This window comes from Salminus brasiliensis, chromosome 1 (genome assembly GCF_030463535.1).
Source record: "Salminus brasiliensis chromosome 1, fSalBra1.hap2, whole genome shotgun sequence".
NCBI classification, from domain to species: Eukaryota; Metazoa; Chordata; class Actinopteri; order Characiformes; family Bryconidae; genus Salminus; species Salminus brasiliensis.
Window position 1 is genome coordinate 73,219,508 of NC_132878.1, and position 24,182 is coordinate 73,243,689.

Here is a 24,182-nt window from a genome sequence, read left to right on the forward strand (position 1 = left end):
TTTCTTCCTCTCCTTCTGTTCCTAATCTCACTCTCTCTATGCAGAATGCCATCTCTTTATTAAACCTTTATCTGGGCATCAAAGAGCATCACAAAAGCTCTCAGTTCACTCTAATTCACGTCTGTGGAGGCCTACAGCCTCATTTGGCTCTCGTCCTTGCTTTTGCTTTTAATGTAATATGTAAATATTGTTTAAAAGTTCAAAATGCTACAGCCTATTTTGCATTCAAACACATTCACCTATGACCAACCATCCAGCTTAGATAAAGCAGTGTAGAAGCTCCATTACCCATCTAAATACAGACAAACAATTCTATACACTAGAATAGGATATATTAGTCCATCCCAACTCTAATATATGCTCCCATTCACAAAAATAAGAGATATTAGTCCATAAATAACATCAATAATGCCCTATATGCCCTCATTTTAATTTTAAATAAAAGACATCTTGAATGCCATGAAGATGGTGGATATGTTTAAGACGATAAATTTAAGCCATTATAGGCTATAAGGAACGTTTTTGGTGGGGTTAGCTGATGAATAGCTGATAGGTGACGAATAGCTGATAACTTCCTATTTTAAAGCTATTCTGGCTTCTCATATTATTTTTAACTGACCAAAGGAACAAGCAGCAGACAGAAAAAAATTGCTAAAAGACTATTAACACCTTACATTTCCATGCTTCTTGCATCCTAAGCTTTATTATACAGTACTACAGTAGTACAAAACAATGCTAACTGGCTGAGAACTGACTTCTGGCTGGAGTAAAGGAGTAAATACCATCATTAAGAAAGGACACAACAGCAACCACTGCTCTACTATACCAGCACACTGTGAGACTCGGTTTGGCTGCCTGTTTCTGAAAAAACAAGGCCACGCTGTGGCTCCTGAAATTATCACCAGTGCATTAGGTCCTAGCCGCAGCCTTCCTGCCTCTTTTTCCTCGCCACATTATTACAGTTATGAACTAAAACGAGCCAGAAACTCTCAGCCGCCTTCCATTAGCCTTCTTTCAGCTCTGCTGCAGCAGCTGGAGGACTGAGGCCCCTCTGCTGGAGAAGAAACAACTCCAAACCCAGCCTGAATGTAAAAAAATCGGGGCGCAAATCTGCAGTAATTAAGTGCTGTTTTGATTTGGAGGCACTCCAGGGCTTCTACGGCAGTGGGGAGCAACAGTGCCAGAGAGAACAACAAGTGTGGGCTGTACAAATACAACAGGAGAACACTGGCTTAATAAATACGTTCTCCTAAAACATATTAATATAAATACATTCATCAGATTTATACTGTACATTGCATTGGTTTCTAGCTTATTTAGCTTTTTCTTTACACAGGAGCTATGAAACTAATGTCCCTAACAAGAAAAGTAAGCTTATACTCCTCTTGGCGTGGTGCTAACTGCATGCCAAAATCATCACACACTCATCCCAAACCGTGTGAAGTTGTTCAGTAATCTCGGACAGACTTGCTTATGTGGTTTCTGGCACTGTATGACTCTGCAAAAGTAAAGTACGGCACAGAGCTAAAACAGTGTCGGCCACCTTTTGTACTTTTGTCAGTTTTTATAGAAAGCAGGAACTGGGGAACTGGTATGTTTAAAGACAAAAAGGTAAGGAGGCATTCAGACAAAAGAACATTCAACAATGTTTCAACAAACATGGCAAACATGGTGGTGGTAGCATCATGCACAGGGGCTGTTGTGAACTGGCACACTGGGAAAAGTGGATGGAATAATGAATGAGGAAGACTACTTCAAAAGTCTTTATTAGTCTTTATTAAGTCTTTCTATAAAGTCTTTATTATACAGTTAGACGGCTAAGACCCCAGACACACATCAAAGGTGGTTGTGAAATAATATAAAGCAGGAAATGAGGAAAACGCAGGCTTACATCAGCTTTTGGGATAGCCTTCCCAAAGTCCTTACCCCACCCTTGATTGTTAGTGCATTTAATCCATGGATACCCACATACGGACCTCCATATACAGTGAGGAAAATAAGTATTTGAACACCCTGCGACTTTGCAAGTTCTCCCACTTAGAAATCATGGAGGGGTCTGAAATTTTCATAGGTGCATGTCCACTGTGAGAGACATAATCTAAAAAAAAAATCCTGAAATCACAATATATGATTTTTAAATAATTTATTTGTGTGTTACTGCTGCAAATAAGAAATTGAACACCTGTGAAAATCAATGTTAATATTTGGTACAGTAGCCTTTGTTTGCAATTACAGTGGTCAAACGTTTCCTGTAGTTTTTCACCAGGTTTGCACACACTGCAGCAGGGATTTTGGCCCATTCCTCCACACAGATCTTTTCCAGATCAGCCAGGTTTCTGGGCTGTCGCTGAGAAACACAGAGTTTGAGCTCCCTCCAAAGATTGTCTATAGGGTTTAGGTCTGGAGACTGGCTAGGCCACTCCAGAACCTTGATATGCTTCTTACGGAGCCACTCCATGGTTATCCTGGCTGTATGCTTTGGGTCATTGTCATGTTGAAAGACCCAGCCACAACCCATCTTCAGTGCTCTAACTGACGGAAAGGAGGTTGTTACCCAAAATCTTGCAATACTTGGCCCCGGTCATCCTCTCCTTAACACAGTGCAGTTGTCCTGTCCCACATGCAGAAAAACACCCCCAAAGCATGACGCTTCCACCCCCATGCTTCACAGTAGGGATGGTGTTTTTCGGATGGTGCTCATCATTCTTCGTCCTCCAAACACGGCGAGTGGAATTAAGACCAAAAAGTTCTATTTTGGTCTCATCTGACCACAGAACTTTCTCCCATGACTCCTCTGGATCATCCAAATGGTCATGGGCAAACTTGAGACGGGCCTGGACGTGTGCTGATTTAAGCAGGGGAATGACGTCTTAGTGTATTACCCACAGTAACCTTGGAAACAGTGGTGCCAGCTCTCTTCAGGTCATTGACCAGCTCCTCCCGTGTAGTTTTGGGCTGATTCCTCACCTTTCTTAGGATCATTGATACGCCACGAGGTGAGATCTTGCATGGAGCCCCAGTCTGAGGGAGATTGACAGTCATGTTTAGCTTCTTCCATTTTCTAATAATTGCTCCAACAGTTGATCTTTTTTCACCAAGCTGCTTGACAATTGCCCCGTAGCCCTTTCCAGCCTTGTGGAGGTCTACAATTTTGTCTCTGGTGTCTTTGGACAGCTCTTTGGTCTTAGCCATGTTAGTAGTTGGAGTCTTACTGATTGTGTGGGGTGGACAGGTGTCTGTATACAGCTAACGACCTCAAACAGGTGCTTCTAATTTAGAATAATAAGTGGAGTGGAGGTGGACTTTTTAGAGGCAGACTAACAGGTCTTTGAGGGCCAGAATTTTTGCTGATTGGCAGGTGTTCAAATACTTATTTGCAGCAGTAACACACAAAAAAAATCATACATTGTGATTTCCGGATTTTTTTTTTGGATTATGTCTCTCACAGTGGACATGCACCTAAGATGAAAATTTCAGACCCCTCCATGATTTCTAAGTGGGAGAACAAATACGTATTTTCCTCACTGTATATAAAAACAAATAAATAAACAGGTTAACTGTCACAAATGCACGGGAAGCTTAATATATTTGTGAGAGAACTTTACTAGGCAAGAGAGGAACAAGCTGATTGGGTGCTGATTGACCCTATTGAGCATTCCCATTCAGATTTTAACCACTTTCCTGCTTTCATAACGTCTCTGTATCAGTTCAGGCTCCCCTGGCACAGAACAGAGAAGAGGACTGTCCTCATTGTCTGTGGAGTGGACGCTGCTCACTTGGCCCGCAAAAAAAGACTCTTCTGCCCACAGAGAGGCCGCATGGAAGGAAGCCAGAACTACAGCTGGAGTCTGGAGACATGTGCCAAGAGATTTTGAGAGAGCGAGAGAGCAAGCGAGAGCTTTTAAATGCTTTGCATCATGGAAAACTGAACTTTCCATGTTTTTATTAAATCAGTCTGTGTGTGGAAATATATGATGCTTGGTGCCAGTCCTTGCCATCCCATGGCCCTAAATAAAACATGACCCTTACCACATCTGCAGCCCCTAGCAAAGTAACATTAAACCACTCTACACACCAGCTGATAACCACTTAGACCCTGTATGTAAGTCCACATGTCATCTGCTCTCAAACATTTTACTGTCATAATTAACATCAGTTTCATAGGCCTCAAAATAGAACCCTGTGGTAATCCAAACGATGTGCTAAACCGAATGGTCACCAAATAATTTACAATAGTTTCTACATTAGGATTAAGGACTGAATAATAGACCAAGGGTTCAATGGGTTAAGTTGATTTATCAGTTCTTGTGTTATATTGAAGAAAACACACAACAGTAATACTTCTAATTATACTGGGTGTGTAACACAATATCATTATCTATTAAATCTAAACTGGATGTGGGCATGGCCTCAACTTGATGTTCACATTTAATGTTTAACTGGTACTTTAACCCCTTAAACAGTCAATGGCCTGCTGGGCCGAACATGTTATTATAAACATCTATCACCAAGGAATATCCCCACCGGTTTGTACAGAAGCCCCTGTAGTTACTGAATAATATGACATAGAGTGTAATAAGCTTTGGAGTGATATGGGGTTCAGTCGTATTTGAAAAACGATGTGAAACATGCACAATAAATCAGCAAGTTAATACAGACGGATGGATTGATGGACTGATTGACTGTCTGACAGATCCTCAGCAGAGATGTTTAATTTTACCCACAATCCCAAGAATTGCGGTTCAAACTCAACAGCCTGTTCCACAATGCTGCCTGGACTAAAGTTTCAACAGGGCGCAAGACATAAAAAGCAGACACATTAATAAGCGCATTACCATTAATTAAGACCAAACTTGCCTTTTATCCATGATTCAACCAAAGGCTTTCAACAAGTTCACAGTGATCGAATCTCGCTCGTCAGACTCTAAGCTAAAGAACATCCAAAAGGCTCATTTTACCCAGTCAATTAAAAAAAACTGCCAAAGCTTATTTCGCCTGCTGAGACTGACAATACTCAAAGAGAACAAAATACTGGAGAGCAGGAACTTGACACCCTGAGAACTCGGCCTACGACATCAAACCAAGACGAGACAGGCATGAAAAGAACAACAAAAAATGTTCAAATTAACATCAAAGTGATTAAACATTTGAAGTGAAGTTTCATAAAGTGTGTGTGTGTGTGTGTGTGTGTGAGAGAGAGAGAGAGAGAGAGAGAGAGAAAGAGAGAGAGAGAGAGAGAGAGAGAGAGAGAGAGAAAGAAACAGGAGGGAAGAGATGGGTAGTTCAATTAAGTAAGCGAGAGCGCGAGAGTGAGAGAGAGAGAGAGAGAGAGAGGTTTCCCTTTATGTGTCCTCAATGAAAAAAAGCAGCTGGTGAGAAATAACTGATCTCAGATCATTCCAGCTTGTGAAACACACACACACACACACACACAGGCTCACACACACATGGGCACTCCCAGTTGTGCTGGCTTGATTGGTGGTCCAGACTGAAAAGTGTCTCTGAAGTGAGATTAGGGAAAACAAAATTGGAGCAGAGCGATAAGCTCATTAAACTGAGCTGAGGCCTGTCCAGCTGTGGATGGCTGGAGTTAATAGCAGAATTATCCTCACAGCACCCAGAGAGGTCGAAAATAACCACCTCAATATCACACGCTGCACTGTATCAGTGGGAGAGCTCAGGGGTTGGCGATGTTAGCCCTTGACCCCCGTCGAACCCGCGAGAAGATCCCACCTGACAAAAACATCACTCTACGTTTTTATCAACGAAATGCTTCGCTTATCAAAACAACATAATCCACAATGCTCTGGGCTAAGCATGAGCGCTCTGGGTGGCTGATATGAGAGCGCGGACTCAATGGAGCTCAGTCTAAGCCACACACGCGATCACACACGCACACATGCTTGTTTTCATACCTTGTCAGGACATAGAGGCATCCATATTTCCTATGTACAAAGACATGCAAAAGTTTGCATAACTGTAACTGTGAATAGCTAAGAAAGTAAACTATGATGATAAGAAGATACATTTCTTTAATACTTTAAGAAATATTACCCCCCCCCCCATCTTTTAGCCAGTTAGGGGTCTTTGAGTTATGGTTTGCAATTGTAAGGGATTTCTACGCTTCTCTCCTTGTAAACGGCTTCAGGTCCTGTGAGATTTGCTTGCGTCTCTTGAGTATATATTGTGGATTTAGAGGATCTGTGTTTAGAATCACTGTCCTGTTGCAGAAGTCATCCTTTGCAAACAGTAATTGAATCCTCTACCAGTGAAACATTCCCCATGCCACTGACAGTAACACAAGCCTATAGCATGACCAATCCACCTCCATGCCAACAGGAAACAGTTGGAGACGTGTTCTTTTCACGAAAGTCTGCATTGATACATAAATAAAATCATGCAGACACAGCCCAGCAGCTTCAGGTAATGTTGATATCAACCATCAAAATGGGGGCAAAAGGTGATCTTGATGTGATCATGAACATGGTATGATTGCTGGTGCCAGAGAGGCTGCTGCTGATCTCCTGGGATTTTCAGCACAAAGGTATTTAGAGTTTACTCAGAATAGAGCGCTAAAAAAAAATAATAACACCTTGATAAGAATGGACAGACTGGTTGGAGCTGACAGTAACTCAGCTAACCCCTCTGTACTAGGGTTGCAGTGGTATATCGGTTTTAGGTATTCCATGGTATGGAAATTGATGGTTATCAGACTGTTTACATTTGTTTAATAAAGGCTAAACAATCAATCGATTAATGGAGAAAATAATCAGCAGATGCATAATGAAAATAATTATTACATGGAAGCAAAGTAATCTTATGTGAGGCTATCCTATTTATTTATTTATTTATTTTAAGACGGGAAACATTTACTTAAAAAAATGGTTTAACTCTTAAATACCAGTGAATATTTTTGTCAATCAAAAAATTCTCCATTCCTTTAGGTGTCAATGTACAACAACAACAACAACAACAACAACAACAACAAAAACAAATGGAAGAACTGTGAGCACACCTAGAACCGGGAGGAGGCTAATGCTAATGCTAGTATACACATTCTATAGACAACCCAATTATAGCACATTCACCGCATTACGAACGGTATGAACTACAGTTATTCCAGTCTACATTTCAGTCCAGAGTGTATACCCCGACACACACACACACACACACACACAGAAAGTGACTTGACTGCAGTGTTGTAAAGGAGCTGGGAGCTGATTGGTCAGGGAGGAGAGTCAGACTGGGTTATAAGATATTTAACCATAATAGAAAAGTCCCTACTTAACTAAATCAGTCAGTCCAGAATGTCTCATTATAGAAACTGCTACTTAAAATAAAGGGATTTCACTGAACATATTAATCAGCAGCACATTTGATCTAAACTGAGTATCACCTGTATTATTCATACAAACACAAACATCGGATTGGATCTGTATCGGCTGATACACAGCATTAAGAGACTTGGATTCGATCACAGAGCAAAATAATAATAATAATAATTTTCCATAATGGTCAATACCTAAACTAACCTAGTGTTTAAAATGATAAAACTTACCCACTAAGTTTATTTTGGACTGTTTTGCTGGACCTGCGTTTCTCTGCACGTCCTGCTATCAGGACTGCTTCCCTCTAAAAATGGATGAAAACAAACACATACACACACACATACCATGAACTTTCCCTCCACGCTAACCCTCTCTGGCAGAGGCAGTGCCTTATTTCATGCTCTGAGTGGATTTGGCCGGCTCTCGTTTTCGGGCAGTAACACTGAAAAACCCGACTGGCCCAAAAATGAGGAGGCGGGATTAGGAGGCAGGCCGGAAATCGATGAGCTGTAATGGAGGCCAGGAGAAAGCTGGAGAGTTTCAATTTCACCACTGATCTCCTGACTCCAGAGAAGACTCCCCATACACACGCACACACTCACTCTGCTGGCCTGAATACACTCCTAATCTCAACCAGCGGCCTGCAGCTGCTCCAGATTACTCATCAGTCAGGAAGGATTCATGCAGGCAGTAAATATCCAGTTTTAAAGCGAAGCTGGAGTGTGTTTGTATGTGTTTGAGCTGTTGAGGCTCAGGCAGACCTCCCAGTTGTACAGACAAACATCCAGAGGCAAAAACACAAACACATGCGCACACATTCCCAAAAACACACGCTACACCATTTGATCATGGTATCAGTTTTCAATGTTTCCCAGTCTTGGTGCCTGCCTTTCCTTATTTTGCGGTCTAAGGTATAGCTCAGACTATAAGGTCTATCTACACTGAAAAGAGTAGGAAACTAAATGTATCAATTACTGACAAATATAAAGTCCCATATTCCATAGATTTACATTTACATTTATGGCATTTAGCTCACGCTCTTATCCAGAGCGACTTACAAGGTTACTCGTGTTACAGCGGTGGGCCAATGTAGTGTTATTTAATGTAATGTAGCTGCTGATGGCAAGCATCGAACCCATGAATTCGATCCAGTGATCCTCGGATCATAATGGCAGTGCCTTTTTTCCACTGGACCACTCAGAGACCCCAGGTTTTCAAGGTCCACTTGTAACATTTCTATTAGATTATGCAGATTATGTATGTGACTACTTCCTAACCTCTCTTCCTTCCTTAGAATTAAACAGACAGTAATTCTATGGGTGAAAGTATCGCCTAAGTACCTCCTCCAAGATTACTTAAGCAGAGTGTACATTGAGAATTGTGGTCTCCATACTGCCTTTTGTATTTAGCAGCATCTAAGCTTAGAGGTATCGTTTGGATCCTAGCCTATACAAACTGGCTAAGGGTATTTGTCTGAGTAAACAGTGAAGTACTCTGGATAAGAGCATCTGCTAAATGCTGTAAATGGGCAGATGTTCATTCAGTAATACAGCCACTCTGTGTCCACACGGTACAGAAAGACATCTTATACAGATTTTATAGGACTCTGGCTCGCATCCAGAATCAGCAGTAAGGATCACGCAAGAGGTCAGAAAATCCCTACAGTCCTGTCAGAACACCTCACTGACAAGTTTCATCATTTCATCATACAGCCTCCTCATCCGGATGATATCATGAGCAGGGTGTGCAGCACAGAGGAAGGAGTCACCATCCAGGCAAGATGATGCAACATTCTTAAGGTTGTCATACAACCTGTAGCAGACTGAAATGAATGGACAATGGTGGGGTACTATAAGTTTGTACATTAACTCTAAAAATAAAAATAGAGACTCAGATAAAGAACAGCTGCAAGGCGTCATGTGGAGGGTAAAGTTCACTCAAATACAGCAATTTCTTTATGTACACTGCAGCCCTCTAAGCAGTAGCTACAAGGCCTCATTACTGTGAAACACCCTGAATTCGATATATGATTTCAGTGACAGGTCAGTCTACCGCCACGCTTCACCTCCTCCATCATTTAATTCCACATAACTTTGAAGCATTTCTATTGGTCCATTCATTATTAAATGTCACACAGTGTTCAAATGATGTAAAAAAAAAAGTGAAAAAAAAAAAAGTGGCAAAAATAAAACATGAATAAAACACATGAATACAACGTGTTACATCAACAGCTTCCTTTTAGTTAAAGCAGCGTTATGTGAGAACTGGTATTTCTTGCCATTTCTGAGCTCCCCCTACAGTCTGTAAGTGGAATTTAATCCTCGAGGACAAATCTTTTATGCATTTCACGCTTTTCATGCATTTCTGGACAAGCTGAGGTATACAAAACCGTCACTGAAGGTGAAAGAATCACAGTAGAGTACCATGACAGGATTTTACACATATATGAAACAGCATTCCTCAATTCTCAGGAGCACTATCCTGATGCCTCACCAAAATCCTATAGTGCAGTAGAAGCATGCGGAGCCCGGAGTAGCAAAGACAGAGACGCTATTCTCTTTAGTACTCTCTATTATTATTCTCTCCAAGCCAGTGGAGCAGCACAATGATTTTGAAGCTATTCCTTAAAACAGTAAATAAATGTCACATTATGATGCTTCAACTTTCTTTGGTAAGAACTGTTTGTGTAACACATTTTTTTCAGAGCAAACACTGATAATAAAATTATGAATTATAGTGGTGTCTGAAATTGGTTCCACTGTATTTGAATAAGCTGTTCATATTAGTAATACGTTTTCTAGAGAAACTCAGATGATTCTTTTCAGCTTTAGGGTTAAATATAAGTTAAAGGAGACCAAGTTAACAATCCTGCATTCTCTGTACCAGTTTATATATTCACTACTCATCAGTATCTACCATCTGTAGATGCAAAAACGTTCCACTGTTAATGTAATGTATAGCTAATGTTATCCGCAAATCCCCATTACCAGGCTAACAGAAAAGATCATAATCAGCGAGGCTTACACATAAACAAAAGCTACTTTTGAAGCGAATTACATGGTTTGTATGTTAAATATTGCTGTGTAATGACTTGCTTGGCTGCCTCGTGTTTGTTTAGTGACTGTATTGGGTCTCTGAGCACAGATAAGCGCCAGCCCATATCCCACCCCTGAGAGCAGTAGTCATTAATATACAAAATCACCCCCCCCCCCAAATGAGATGTTTTTCACAGAGGAATAAATGACAGGCTAAAAAGTGATACAAACACTAAGCCAAACGTGTTTTTGCTTAATACACCTAACAGTTGTAAAACTGAGTTGTGAAAGGTGTTATCACTCCCTTTTTGCTCTAAAGCCAGTAAATTCCACCTCCACAGAAGCACATTGTATTCCTTGGGCAAGGAGAGATCAGCAATAAACACTAATGCACTGCAGCTTCAACACCCTACTAATGATGGCCAGGCTAATACCAGACCCTCTTTATTAGCAGCTACTAGCAGTACCTCACTCAAACACATTAAGAAGATGTGTTAGTTTCCAAATCCTGCTCTTGGTTTACCCCTGTTCTGTATATTTGATGTTCAATGTATTATTGATAGATAGTAGAATCATGTGTAGTTGATACCTAAATATTCACAGTATTTACAGAATAATTCATAGTTGATAATAAATCCTAGTAGTTACTGAATAATTTATAGTACACTTTGAATAATTAATATTAGATACTAAATAATTCGTAGTAGACACAAAATAATCCATGGTATATACTAAATAAGTCATAGTATATACTGAATAATCAATAGTACACATTCAACAATTCATAGTATATACTGAATAATTCCTAGTAGATACTGAATAATTAATTGTAGCTACTACACAAGTCATAGTATATACCAAATAATTTATATTATTTACTGGATAACATAGTAGATACTGAATAATTAATAATAGATACAAAATAATTCATAGTACACACTGAATAATTAATGTTATATACTGAATAGGTCATAGTAGATACTGAATAATACATAGTAGACACTTTATAATTCATAGTTAAATACTGAATAATTTATAGTATTTACTGTATAACTCATTGTAGAGACTGAATTATTCATAGCAGTTGTTACTCAAGTCATAGTATTTACTGGATAATTCACAGCTGATACAAAATAATTCATAACTATAACCAGAAACAATCACAGTAGAAACTCGATGATTCATAGTACGCACAGAATTATTCATAGAGGATACTGAAAAAAGTTGTAGCATTTTACTAAATAATAGATCATAATATTAATAACTGACTCATTTATTCAATTAATTACTGTTTCTGGTGTTTTAATAAAAAAAAAAAAACAGAAATGACATCATGGCCAAAATGTAAAGAATGTTTTCTCAACAACACCTTATTCAATACTAGCAGCAGCACTCATTCAATACCGGGCATGCAGCAGCAGGGAGAACTGAACTGAACTGAAATGTGCAGAGTAAGAGTTCCTCCAGGAGCAGAGAGGGGCTACATTAATCTGAGTGTCCGGGCACAGGCCCTATAAACCACTGTTCCCTGTAAAGGTTCACTTTGTGCAAAACTAACAGCATCTACCGTTCTTTCAGAGCAGGTGCTTCTTCTTCAGATGAGCTCTTAGAGGGAACAGTGCTGGAAACGCACTCGGACTGGTCATTTCTCACTTCTCTCTTCTCTCTGATTGATGCCTAGATGTCTTTGCTCTTTCTGAAAGCAAAGCGAGATCGACTACAGTCACTCTTTCTCTGCTCCACCTCACCTGCTTACCCCCCTCTCTCGCTTTATTTCAGAGGAAGTGAGAGAAAAGAAAACAAGTCCGCCTCTCCGGTGGTCCTGGGCTAAAGCAGCAGGGTGTGAAAATAATGGGTATTTTGCGGATTGTGAGATGTATGTTGGGATGAGCAAAGAAGGGATGTGACAAGGTCTCTCTCTTTCTCTACCTTTCCCTTCCTCTCCCCCTCCCTCCCTCTCGCCGACCGCCCTTCTCTCAACACTCTGTCCTCCTCTCCTCTATCTCTTTTTCACTCCCTGACTCTGCAGACATGCTGGAGCAGGAGGAGCAGGTTTGATAAATGAAGGCAGTAAAGCTGCTCTCTTTCTCCTATACTCCTTTACTGGGCCCTGGAGACACACTGCAGCCTAAAAGACACCATCACGCACACCCACTCTGGCCACAGGATGCTTTTTTATTCATACATTTTTAGGACAAAAATGTCTTTCTCTCTCCATCTCTGTCAGGTGGTTTTAATCATAAGCTCACTCTGCAATGTCTGCAGTTGTGGTTGAATGTGTACATACACTCATTATAGACATGAAAGTCACTGCAATAGTGGGCTTTCAATGGTTTCTTGTAACTGTTCCTTTCTGGGACAGAATGAGTGTTTATACATCTTCAAAAACAAGTATTTGGTGCAAAAAATGCTCCAAAATTGAAAATATACACACATATATATGTATTTTTAATTCAGCAGTTATTCATTCAGTGATTCAGAAAGTTCTAAAATGAACTCGCCATGGTCAAGACCTCCTAACTTCCTGTTAATAGTCATGATGGACTACAGCTGGTAGCTTCTCTGTGCTAACAGAAAGGGGTTTGTTGGACAACAATGACTGGATTGACCAACACACGCTACAGTGGGAAGCCCAAAGAGTTCAGTGCAGATTTTAATAGGAAGACAAGAGATTCATACAAGTCAGGAATATCTCTTGTAGCCATTTCAAGATCATCAGTTCAAACAACCATACATAAAAACAAATGGCAAGGTCTAGAGGAAGACCCTAACTTTCACCCTCAGCTCAGAGGAAATTGGTTCAGATGGTCAGGATCTACAGAAGAACCACCGAGACACAGGTCTGTCATGAACTGGAAGCTGCTGGAACACCAGTGCCACTGTCAATAGTCAAAGAGTTTAATATATATATATATATATATATATATATATATATATATATATATATATATATATATATATATATATATATATATGGAATGAGATGCTCTGTCCAAGACAGAAACTCCTGCTTTAGAAGTGATTCTTATAACATGTTAACTTGGATAATAATGTAGTATACATTGAAAGTAATGAAATAGGACCACCATAGGAACAGCAGTGACCAGATATTAGCACAGCAGTGACACTGGCATGGTTCTGTGTATGGCACTGATAAGTGTGCATCAGTCAGTGTTGTTGCTGGGGTTTTTACACATGTCAACATTGCCACCTGCCAATGTCACTTCTGGAGTGGGTCCACCACCTAGAAATGTCCTGGCAAGAGCAGCTCTTTGGTCAGAGCTGACCACTGATAAAGGGTTAGAGAATGGCAGATGAGCTGCAGTCTTTAACGGTATACCAGCAAGGTGGAGCTACAAGGGATGGGCTATAGCACTCTTACATGGGAGGTGCTTTTGATAAAATGGCCAATGTGTGTAGACACAAGGTAGGCACACCTCATAAGCTGGCAACACAGACTTCTGACAAGGTCTAAAAACAAATGTGTGTGCGGATGTGTGTGTGTGAGTGTTGTATAAGGAAATAGAAAGTGGGAGATGAAGAGGTTAAGACAAAGGCTTTTTGCTTTGTTTCAAAGACAACCTGTCCCCAGCCACAATGTACCAAAAAACACATGTTCAAGAGACTTCCAAGAGGTTTACATAAATGCTGGGTTTGAATACAGGTCTAGCGCTGGATCTTCCTCATTCCAGCGCTCAGTCTGCCTATACTTTACTGCCGACCCACTCTCTGTCCTCTCAGCACGTTAAGGGAGCATAAATAGATTGAAATGAGGGGGAAAGATGAATAGCAAACACTCGCAAACATCCGCAGACATTTGCATTCAACTATGCCACACAAAAAAGGAAGTGGGAAAAAGTGGAAAAAAAGAAGACTGTGGCACAATGACAATGGAGCACTTTAGAAAATAAGCCGTCGTTGTGCGCAACACAGGATTTCCCAGAGACTGTGTATTTTTTTGCCTTTCGGATTTGGATTAGCTTTTGTGCGGTAAACAGTGTGGAGGAGAGAGAGCAGCCGTGGCTCTCGGGGTTGAGTGAGGAAATGTGCGTGAGAGAGATTTCTCAGTCTCCCGCCTTTTCTCCCTTTAATTCTCCGTCGATTCGGGACGGCTGCGAGTAAGCCATCCGACGTTCCGAACGCTCAATTATGCCTTCTCATCTGTAATCCTCCACCATACGCCCCGAGAAAGGCTGCTTTCAGTAAATAGACATTTATAAGCAATTACAGAGTCTGTTTTAAGTCTGTTGTCGGCTCTCCTTGAGAGGCCGCATTCATAATTTGAGGGAGAACAATCAGCTCGACACATGATGAGAGAGCATTGTATCCAGGGAAACAGAGCGGCGGCTACAATAGTCCGGCCTCGAGGTCCAAGGCCCATTAGCCGCACGGGGAGAGAGGAAATGGTGAGTGTGTCCAGGGCCTGTGTGCTGATTACACAAATGAAAAGTCTTCCCACACTCCCTTTGCACTTAGCCTCAGGGAAATCCCTGCACCACCTCGAAGGGGATTCCAGTTCTCAAAAGGGAAGGGAGGGAGGGAAGTTTTGGCTGGCAGGACCGTAAACCCTCAAATACACTCTTAAAAATAAAAGAGTCACAAAGTCTTTGTTAAGCCATGCCAAACAATGACATACAATTTTTTGGTTCCATAAGTAACCATTTTGTGAAAGAGCTGTGAGTGTGAAGAACCTTCAAATTGAAGCCCTTCACATCTACTTAAAATGCTGATCACACATGTTGTAGCATATATTTGTGATGTAATCTTAAGTACATCAAATGTTGTTATGACTAAACGATAAGGCCTTCACAGAATCTGGATCTCAGCAGGTTCATTTGGGAAGTTAACTTTTGGGAAGTCAAATGAATGATCTGGCTATTGTGGGCTTCTGTATACCTGATTCTCCTTGATCAGCTCCTTCATGTGGATGGATCAGCATTGTAAATTCAGACTATTAACGCATGTGTTGAATGTCTCTATATAAAATTAGATCCACAGTTTGAGATTCATGTGCCCTCCGCTTAACTGACAGATCACTGACTATACAAAGAGGTCTAAATAAGTCTGTAATGCAGAACAGTTTAAAAAGCTGTCATTAAACTACAAACAGAGCTGCCATTTTCTGAGATATGAAACTGTTCACCCAAGGTAGAGAAAAAATAATAATATTTAAAAATAAATAAATAAGTGTTATAAGGTTTAAATATGACATCGGCAGTGTTCCCATCCACTCTATAATTTATGTCTTCACCACAAAGACTGTTCAAGACCATGGCCAGGCACTTTAATGTATACTTTTGTTCAAAGTGAAGTGTGGTGGAGATTTGGGACCAATCACAATCAGGAGAAGTCTATAACAAATGAGGCAGTGATCAGGACCAATGACAATTAGGACCAATTGCAGATAGAGGGAGATTTCAGAACAAATGAGACAGAGATTAGGACACATTGCAGCTGGAGGGAGGTGTCGTAACAAACAAGGTGGTGACTAGGACCAATCACAGTTAGAGGGAGGCCTCATAACAAACGAGACAGGGATTAGAACCAATCACAGATAGGCCCGCCGTACTTGATGGCAATCCCCTTCATACTTGATGGCAATGGTCAAAAGCCGATCCACACCAAGAGCCCTTCGGGCTTCAAGTACGGCTCGGCTCGACCCGCCATCCCTCAAAATCCACAGAAGACAAGCGTCCAGGCTCTTTTCGGTTCTGGCACCAAACTGGTGGAACGAGCTTCCCCTGGGGGTCTGAGTCGCTTGCTGTCTTCAAACACAGACTGAAGACCCACCTCTCAGAGAATACTTGGGCGAATAGCAGAGTGGTCTCCTTATTGACTTGTGTTTAGTAGTGTCTAAACTTAGAGGTATCTTTGAATTTTTAGCCTATTCAAACTAGCTGAGATTTTTCTTGGGTAAATAGCAAAGCACTTTTGTAAGTCGCTCTGGATAAGAGCTAAATACCCTTGATGTAAATGTCTCAGAACAAACGAGACAGGGATTAGTACCAATCACAGATAGAGGGAGGTCTCAAAACAAATGAGACAGGGATTAGAACCAATCACAGATAGAGGGAGGTCTCAGAACAAACGAGACAGGGATTAGAATCAATCACAGATAGAGGGAGGTCTCATAACAAACGAGACAGGGATTACAATCAATCACAGATAGAGGGAGGTCTCATAACAAACGAGACAGGGATTAGAACCAATCACAGATAGAGGGAGGTCTCAGAACAAACGAGACAGGGATTAGAACCAATCACAGATAGAAGGAGGTCTCAGAACAATCAAGGTGGTGATTTGGACCAATCACAGTTAAGGAGGGGCAAACAGGGTTGTAAGTTTTCTTCAGCAAGTAGCACACGTGACACTGCTGGAACTCAAAGCACGGTGTGCTTTCAGCCAGCGAGATGTTACTTTGCTGAGGTGGTTCTTGTTCACTGCTGCTGTGCAGTGTTCAGCAGTTCTGCTGTAAAACAGAGCACCATTTTGGCCCAAATGTTCAATTATCCGCTGCTCTTACCACTATTTTAAATGCATTCATCCTTTTTATTTAGCCCTTGTGTTCTTTAATGTGATATTTGCAGCCACTACACTGTCGCTTGTGTATTGTAATAGCAGCTATGAGCTTTCAAACATGTCTACTTCACATCAGTGGAGAAATCTGCTGCATAGACTGAATTTCTCTACTGGAAATCGCGTCCCCAGGATATGAATGAATATATGAGAGTCAATGTGTGTCTTATATGTTATATTCCTGCTTGTCCTTGTATATTAGTTGTATATTAGATGCCAAAAGCAATATTTGTATCGGCCAAAGCAAATTCGTAGTGAGCCAGTCATACTTGGTAATAAAGTCTTTATGATTCTGATTTTTATTCTCATTATAGTCCAATAAGGTGGAAGAACTAGAGACAGCGAGAGATAGAGAGGGAGAGAGAAAAAGAGAGAGAGAGGCTCTATGACTCACATTTAAGCTCCAGTCGGATGAAGTCAGTGTTGCCAAGGTTCTCCAGAAAGACTCCATAGGGAGCGGAGGTTTTGAAGTAAAAGGAGATATCTGCACTTGTTTCTCCTTGGAAAGTGGAGAAATGCAGGTAGGATGAAGGTGTGTTGAAGGAAGCAGCGTTCCAATAACTACCTGCAAAAAACACACACACACACATACACACAAACTCAATTAACTTCTCTATTTAAGGGGGCAATCAACACTATATAAACTTTTTAAGGTGTAAATATGTTCAGACATATCACCGTCATAACAAATCCTAGAACTCAATGTACTTTGTTCATTGAACAAACTGAACAAATCCCAAATAATAAAAAAAAAAAAGGCAAATGTCAGAATCTGAAAAGCTGCAAAAGTGAAAGCTGCATAAGAAGGAAAGAAATAAGAAATAAGAAATAAGAAGGAAATTGGGACCATTGTTAGGACCATTGTTTTTACATTTACACTTATGTCTGTTTTTGCTTCTCTTTATGCTCAGTGAACATGTTGAAGAGAACACACCAGGGTTAATGCTCCAAAATGACTTGGAATCACATCTTGTTAAATAAATTCATTAACATTGAAGAATCAACTGTTTTCTGAACAAAAGGGAAGAAATCATTTAAAACAACAGACAAATTTAAACAGAAGGCTTTTAAGAAAAGCACTCTAGAGGTGTGTGTAAATAACAACAACAACAACAACAATAACAACAACAACAACAACAACAACAATAATAATAACAATAATAAATAAATAAATAGGGAAGGGAATTGAAAAATAATCAATAAAGTGTATCAGGCCTTAACTGCAGCCTTAATCTGTGCCTAATTACTTTGCAGAAGAAAAAAGTGAGTGAGAACAAAACGAGTAAGAACATGGCCTTGATATTAAATTCTCACAAATCCTTACTGTAATATGCTTATAATTTCTGCTCATATTACACTGGCCACTTTATTACAAACCCCTACCTTGTACTTCCACTCACTGGCCACTTTATTAGAAACCCCAACCTTATACTTTCCACTCACTGACCACTTTATTAGAAACACCCATCTTGTACTTTCACTCACTGGCCACTTTATTCGAAACCCCTACCTTGTACTTCCACTCACTGGCCACTTTATTAGAAACCCCTACCTTGTACTTCCACTCACTGGCCACTTAATAGAAACACCTACCTCATGCTGTGAACAGCCCACCACCCAAATCTGATCAGCAGTGGTCCGGTGGCAGTGCTTTTCACTTCTGTACAGAGTTGTGGAAAGCTTGTGAAATGTGCAGGACCAAATAAATGGGCTACAGTAAATCTACTGATATAGTATATGTTTCTGATAGAATGGCCAACAGGTGTAGGTACAGGTTTGGAGTTTCTGATAAAGTGGCCACAGAGTGTACTTTACCCCACACTGAACTCAATGATTCACCAGTGTGAGTCAGGCTTATACGACAGACTTTAAAGAAAAGGAACAATAAATAAGAGGAATGGCCTGATCAGCTGTCCTAAAACACTGAAAGTTCCCCAGTAAGTGCTTTAACAGTACCAGAGTGACCACCACTTGAGAGTAGGAGAGTGGAGGTGAATAGAGCTTGTGCTGAGAGTCACTCCAAATCTGGCGTTTTCTTTCCTCTAGAAACACTCTCCACTTCCTGACCCTCCACTCCAACCATAATAGAGGTGCTGCACCAAATCACAAGCGAGCAGAGACTGATTCAGCTTCACACAGAGCGCTGACCGAGCCACTCCTGAAGGAAAAGCAGCTGCGAGGAAGACAGATTTTGGGCGAAGGTGAACACTGAGGATATGGGTGGTCATTCAAGTGACAGTAGAATTTAAAGATAGACAGCAAGCTAGTCAACTCATCAGCTATAAACAGTAAACACGCAGTGAATGAACACAGTGAATGCAGTAACTGCACAGTTCTGCAGTTAAAGTTAAAGCAAAAACGTGAAGCTGTGACTAGCTGTGCTGCTAACCCAGCAGTTAGCAAGCTCTAATTAGATTAGAACCATCACTTGTAGGTCAGGTTCAATTTTGTGTGTCGAAAAAGCACACAGTGCTTCTAGAAAACCAGCATTCGCCATTCCCTCACCCCTTCTGCCTTTTGGCACACAGCTAAAATATCTGCTCCTCTTATAATTAAAAGATAACATTTGCCTCAGCGCTATCAGACTGTAATTGATTAACTGAGGTTCGGAGCTCTGTCCCTTCTGTTCCCTCATGCTAATGAAAATATGGCAGGGAGGGCTGAGGGATGTTATTGTGCGGCAGCATCTGGGACACTGAGGCCATAACAGACACAGACACACACACACAGCTGCTAGATGGACTAACTCGCCACTAAATGGAAATATTCGCTCAAGCACAGTCATTCAAGCACAACTGTAAACTCATCCACATTCATCCATCCACCCACCTATTCATTTATCCATCCATCCACTGACCTATTCATCCATTCATCCATCCATTCCTGCTCTAACCCTATACATACACCTGTCCATCCACCCACCCACTTATTCATCCATGAATCCATCCATCCATCCACCTATTCATCCATTAATCCATCCTTCCACCCACTTATGCATTCATCCATCCATCCATCCACTGACCTATTCATATATTAATCCATCCTACCTCCCACCTATGCATTCATCCATCCATCCATCCACTGACCTATTCATATATTAATCCATCCTTCCTCCCACCTATGCATTCATATATCCATCAACCTATTTATCCATTTATCTATCCATCCACCAACTTATCCATCCATTAATCCATCCATCCCTGCTCCCACCCTATACATTCATCTGTCCATCCACCCACCCAGCTGTTCATGCATCCACTGGACTAACAATCCATCCAGCCATCAATCCATCCTCCTACCGACCAATCTTCTACCCACCTATCCAAATGCACACCCATCCACCTACCTAGCCATCTCTTTACCTAATCCACCTACCTATGTATCTATCCCACCTATCCATCAACCCACAAATTAATCCATCCATCATCCTATCCATCTGTCCATCCATACACCCAACCATCCATGCTCCCACCCACCTATCAATCATCTATCCATCCTTCCACCCACCTATCCAAAAGAACACCCACCCACACATCAATCCATCCATCCATCCATCTACCTCCCAACTATATTCATCCATCCACCTACTCACACCCACTGATTCATCCATCCATCCAACCACCCACCCATCCACCAATCGACATATCCATCCAACCATCCCGTATATGCTTCTGTACCTAAAAAAGGAAGAAAGAGGTGAAGTGAGAGTGATAGAGAGAATGTGCTACTGAGGTCATCTGAGGACCAACAGAGAGAAAGAAAGAAGAAAAAGAAAGAAGAAAAAGAATGAAAGAGAGAGAGAAGGAGATTTGATGATTTCTGAAACTGAACACAGCTGATGTGGAAGTGTTTGCTCTTACAACTAATAGTTTATATCTTATTCTTTTATCAAATCTCTTTCATTTACTTTCCTTTGCTCTCTCATTCATCCCCCACCTCTCTCCCGCATGCTCTCCAAAACCACACACAGCTTTCAACTGGGGTTCTCCCCAAACACAAGAAACAAACAGAACTCAAACTTCAGACACACACACACACACACACACACACACACACACACACACACACACACACATACCTGCACCAGAAAGGCTGCTTCAGAGGCTGTCTATGGCCTGGGAAAGGGGAAATGGAGGGATGGAGAAGAAGTGAAGGCCAGAGAGCCGTGAGGGATTTTTGGTCTTATCACAGCAGCCCAGGAGTGCCTGGACCCCTGCTTCATTCACACAGGCCCTGTGTATTAACACACTCTCACACAGTGCTCATTAACACACATTGTTCCTGTGTTTGTCCTGTAATTATTTGTTGTTTCATGCTTTTTCTTCCTGAAGGACTCTGAAGGTGGTTTCACCGTTGAGGTAATCTCAGAAAATGGCACACTTTCAGCAGCTGTGAGAAACTGCCAAGTTGTATTAGAGCTTTTTTTTGCACTGTTGAATCAGCTGCAGAGACACAAGAGACTTAAGAGGAGGTTTGCCAAAAGTTAAAAAGTTATTGAATTTTTTACATCCTCCTTTTAGCCCTGAATTATTCTCTCCTACAGTTCACCTTCACTGGGAACACGTAGCTGTAAACATTCCAACATTTTCCACTCACTGAAAACAGCTCTCCAGTGACTTGTTTCCAAGTAAAATATATAAAAGAAGTTATGAATAGCCTAAAAGATTTATTTTTCTATTGTTGTTTTCTTTCCATTCAAGCACATTCAGTACTGTGCACAAACCCATCTGCGAAAATGAGCTGGAAAGCTGTTTATCTGAACAGTGTTTATTTTCTTTAAAACAACAACAACAACATTGCAATAAATACAAAAGAAAACAATAAAAAACAATCTGTTGTGATTAGTTTTGTGTTTTAGCTCTACCATTTTTAGTGCTCTCATAGGGAAAGGCCAGTACTGCCAGATCCAGATTCAGGTGAACTGCTTGTGGAACTGAACAAAATCATCTGACTGTGCTCTTCTAACTGTGTTTTTTTTTTTTTTTTACCTGTGTTCCACTGTTTTTTTTAACCTGTGCTCTTCTGAATGTTGTTCTCACTGTGATTTTCCATCTATGATATTTTAACTGTGTTAGTCTTTACTGACATTTCACTTGACTGACCAACAGTACATTCTGACCACTGACCACACAATGCTTTATATAACGTTTTACAGGCAAAACCTCATCATTGTTCTAAAGAAGTGCTAAAGATCCCCTGGATTACAAAAAACTAATTCTGTAGCCTAGTTTGTTAGCAATCGCTAGTCAAGCAGATTTGCTTACTTTTTTTACACCTAGTATTTAGATCTAAATGTGAGCTTCTGTTTGTGTGACTACTATGCATGTCTACTAGGGTTGCCAGGTGTGGTTAGTTTCAAGATGAGCTGTTTAGTATTCAGTTGGTACTGTTGATCAGATATTAAAGAGATTGAGTCTCTTTCTAAATATGTTCTGTTTGTTGAATTAGATAAAGTGTCATTTTAACCCCATTTCTAACATCACAGAAGATCTGAAAAGAAAGATTTTGAACATATAACATCCTGAAAGTGATCTACTTTTTCCATTCTTTTAAAGTAAAATCTGTAATGGATATGATAAGTATTCAAGAGCTATAAAAGAAAATGATTTAAATAAACAAACCCCAACATGCACTGGAAGATGCTGGCATGCCAGCAGGTTGATTCAGAGCCGCAGCGATGATATGTGTTGGATTTGGTTCTATTCAGCATTTAGTGTAATAAAATAAAAATGAGTCTACAGTTATTCAGTCGCAGAGAAGCGTCTGTCCTTGGCAAGGCAGTGGATGCACTTATTAGTCATGTGCTGACTTTAGAGGTAAACAAACCATCTAAATACCTTAATCTTATGAATCAAATTTAAACTAATTAGTTCGGCTAGCAACCTTGTGTCAATTCAAAGCAGCCTAAGCCCTATTCAGATTGGATTCGTTTTTGAGACTGGCATCTGTAAGAAAATGTTTACACAGTGACAGAACCTTCACACCCAGATGGCATTAAAATGACCACAGAACAAGCAAGTTTCTAGTGGGCTGTATTTTTGACAAACCCAGATGTTTGCCTCGCACATAGTCATATTACTGTTATCTCTGTAAAAAAAAAAAATTAAAAATGAAAAGTTAAAGTTGCAGTTATACTCTCCCTTGTAGTCAGCCTGTGGGATCTAACATTTCTTTTCTTTCTCAATCCCAATTTTCTAGCCCACTCAGAATCATTGGGCACAAGGCAGGAATGCCCCAGGACAAGAAACTAGTTCTTCGCTAGTGTACCACACATACCCCCTCATTCATACACTCACAACTAGGGGGCAATTTAGCATAGCCACTTTACCTACCATGTGCTTTTGAAGGGTACTCCAGAGGAGTATCTAGAGGAAAACCCTGTGGACATGGAGAGAACACACCAAACTCATCACAACTGGAGATGTGCAGCATTAGCACTATTTGCTGTGACACTGTGCACAGAGTCTATGCACTAGAGACAGGGGCAGGGCCACTCATTTGGTAGACCTGCCCCCCACTCAGATTGCCTTCATTGGGCTCACAGCACAGAAGCAAAGCGGATTTACTCCCTGGATTCCAAGTTTGTTCGGTAAGTGGAATGTTTCAACAGTAAAAGTGCAGGTCATAAGAGTTCCACTACAACTCGGAGGTTGGTCATTGTTTAGTAGCTGCTTTATATCTAGGGTTAGTTTAGTTTTAATGACGCTCTGGTTTGGTCAAATTGACCAAATTTACTGTCAATGCTGCTCATCCTGTAGAAATACATGTGTGTAATATAAACTGTGTGTGTTTAAACTTGGCCAAGAGCTAGGCTATAGTCTTAGCTTAGGCAAGTTATCTCTGGATCAGTTTTTGAATGGGCATGTATTTCTGGGTCTGAATGTTATCCATTGTGAGAAAACTGAAATGTGACCCTGCTCTTTCTTTCTACACAATGATTACATGTCATTTAGCACAGACATAGCCTAAAAACAACAGGCCAATCGTAAGACAGGATTCGCTACAATCTGCCCTCTCAGTGCTGATGTTTACAAGTTTAGTTTAGTACTCATTACATACCCCACAGTGTCAGTTAGCTTATTTTTTTGCAGATACTTCAAACCTGTGAGATGTGAGATCACAGATGTTTGCTGGCCTGCAAGTTAACACCACCATCACTTTGTTAGAAAACCTCTGCTTCAGTCTAATTTTTTTTTCCTATATGCATTTTCATGCAATATTTCATGCAATATGCTTAATCTTC

The 24,182-nt window shown here is 40.7% G+C and overlaps 1 protein-coding gene across 1 annotated transcript in view; it reads right to left on the minus strand.

Annotated features, from left to right (window-relative positions):
• Nucleotides 1-24,182, minus strand: part of cntnap2a (contactin associated protein 2a) — a 514,884-nt gene that overhangs the window by 76,265 nt on the left and 414,437 nt on the right. The window contains exon 16 of the mRNA XM_072688821.1: nt 17,334-17,504. Coding sequence (XP_072544922.1) covers nt 17,334-17,504 — 171 coding nt within the window. The remainder of the gene's footprint in view (nt 1-17,333; nt 17,505-24,182) is intronic.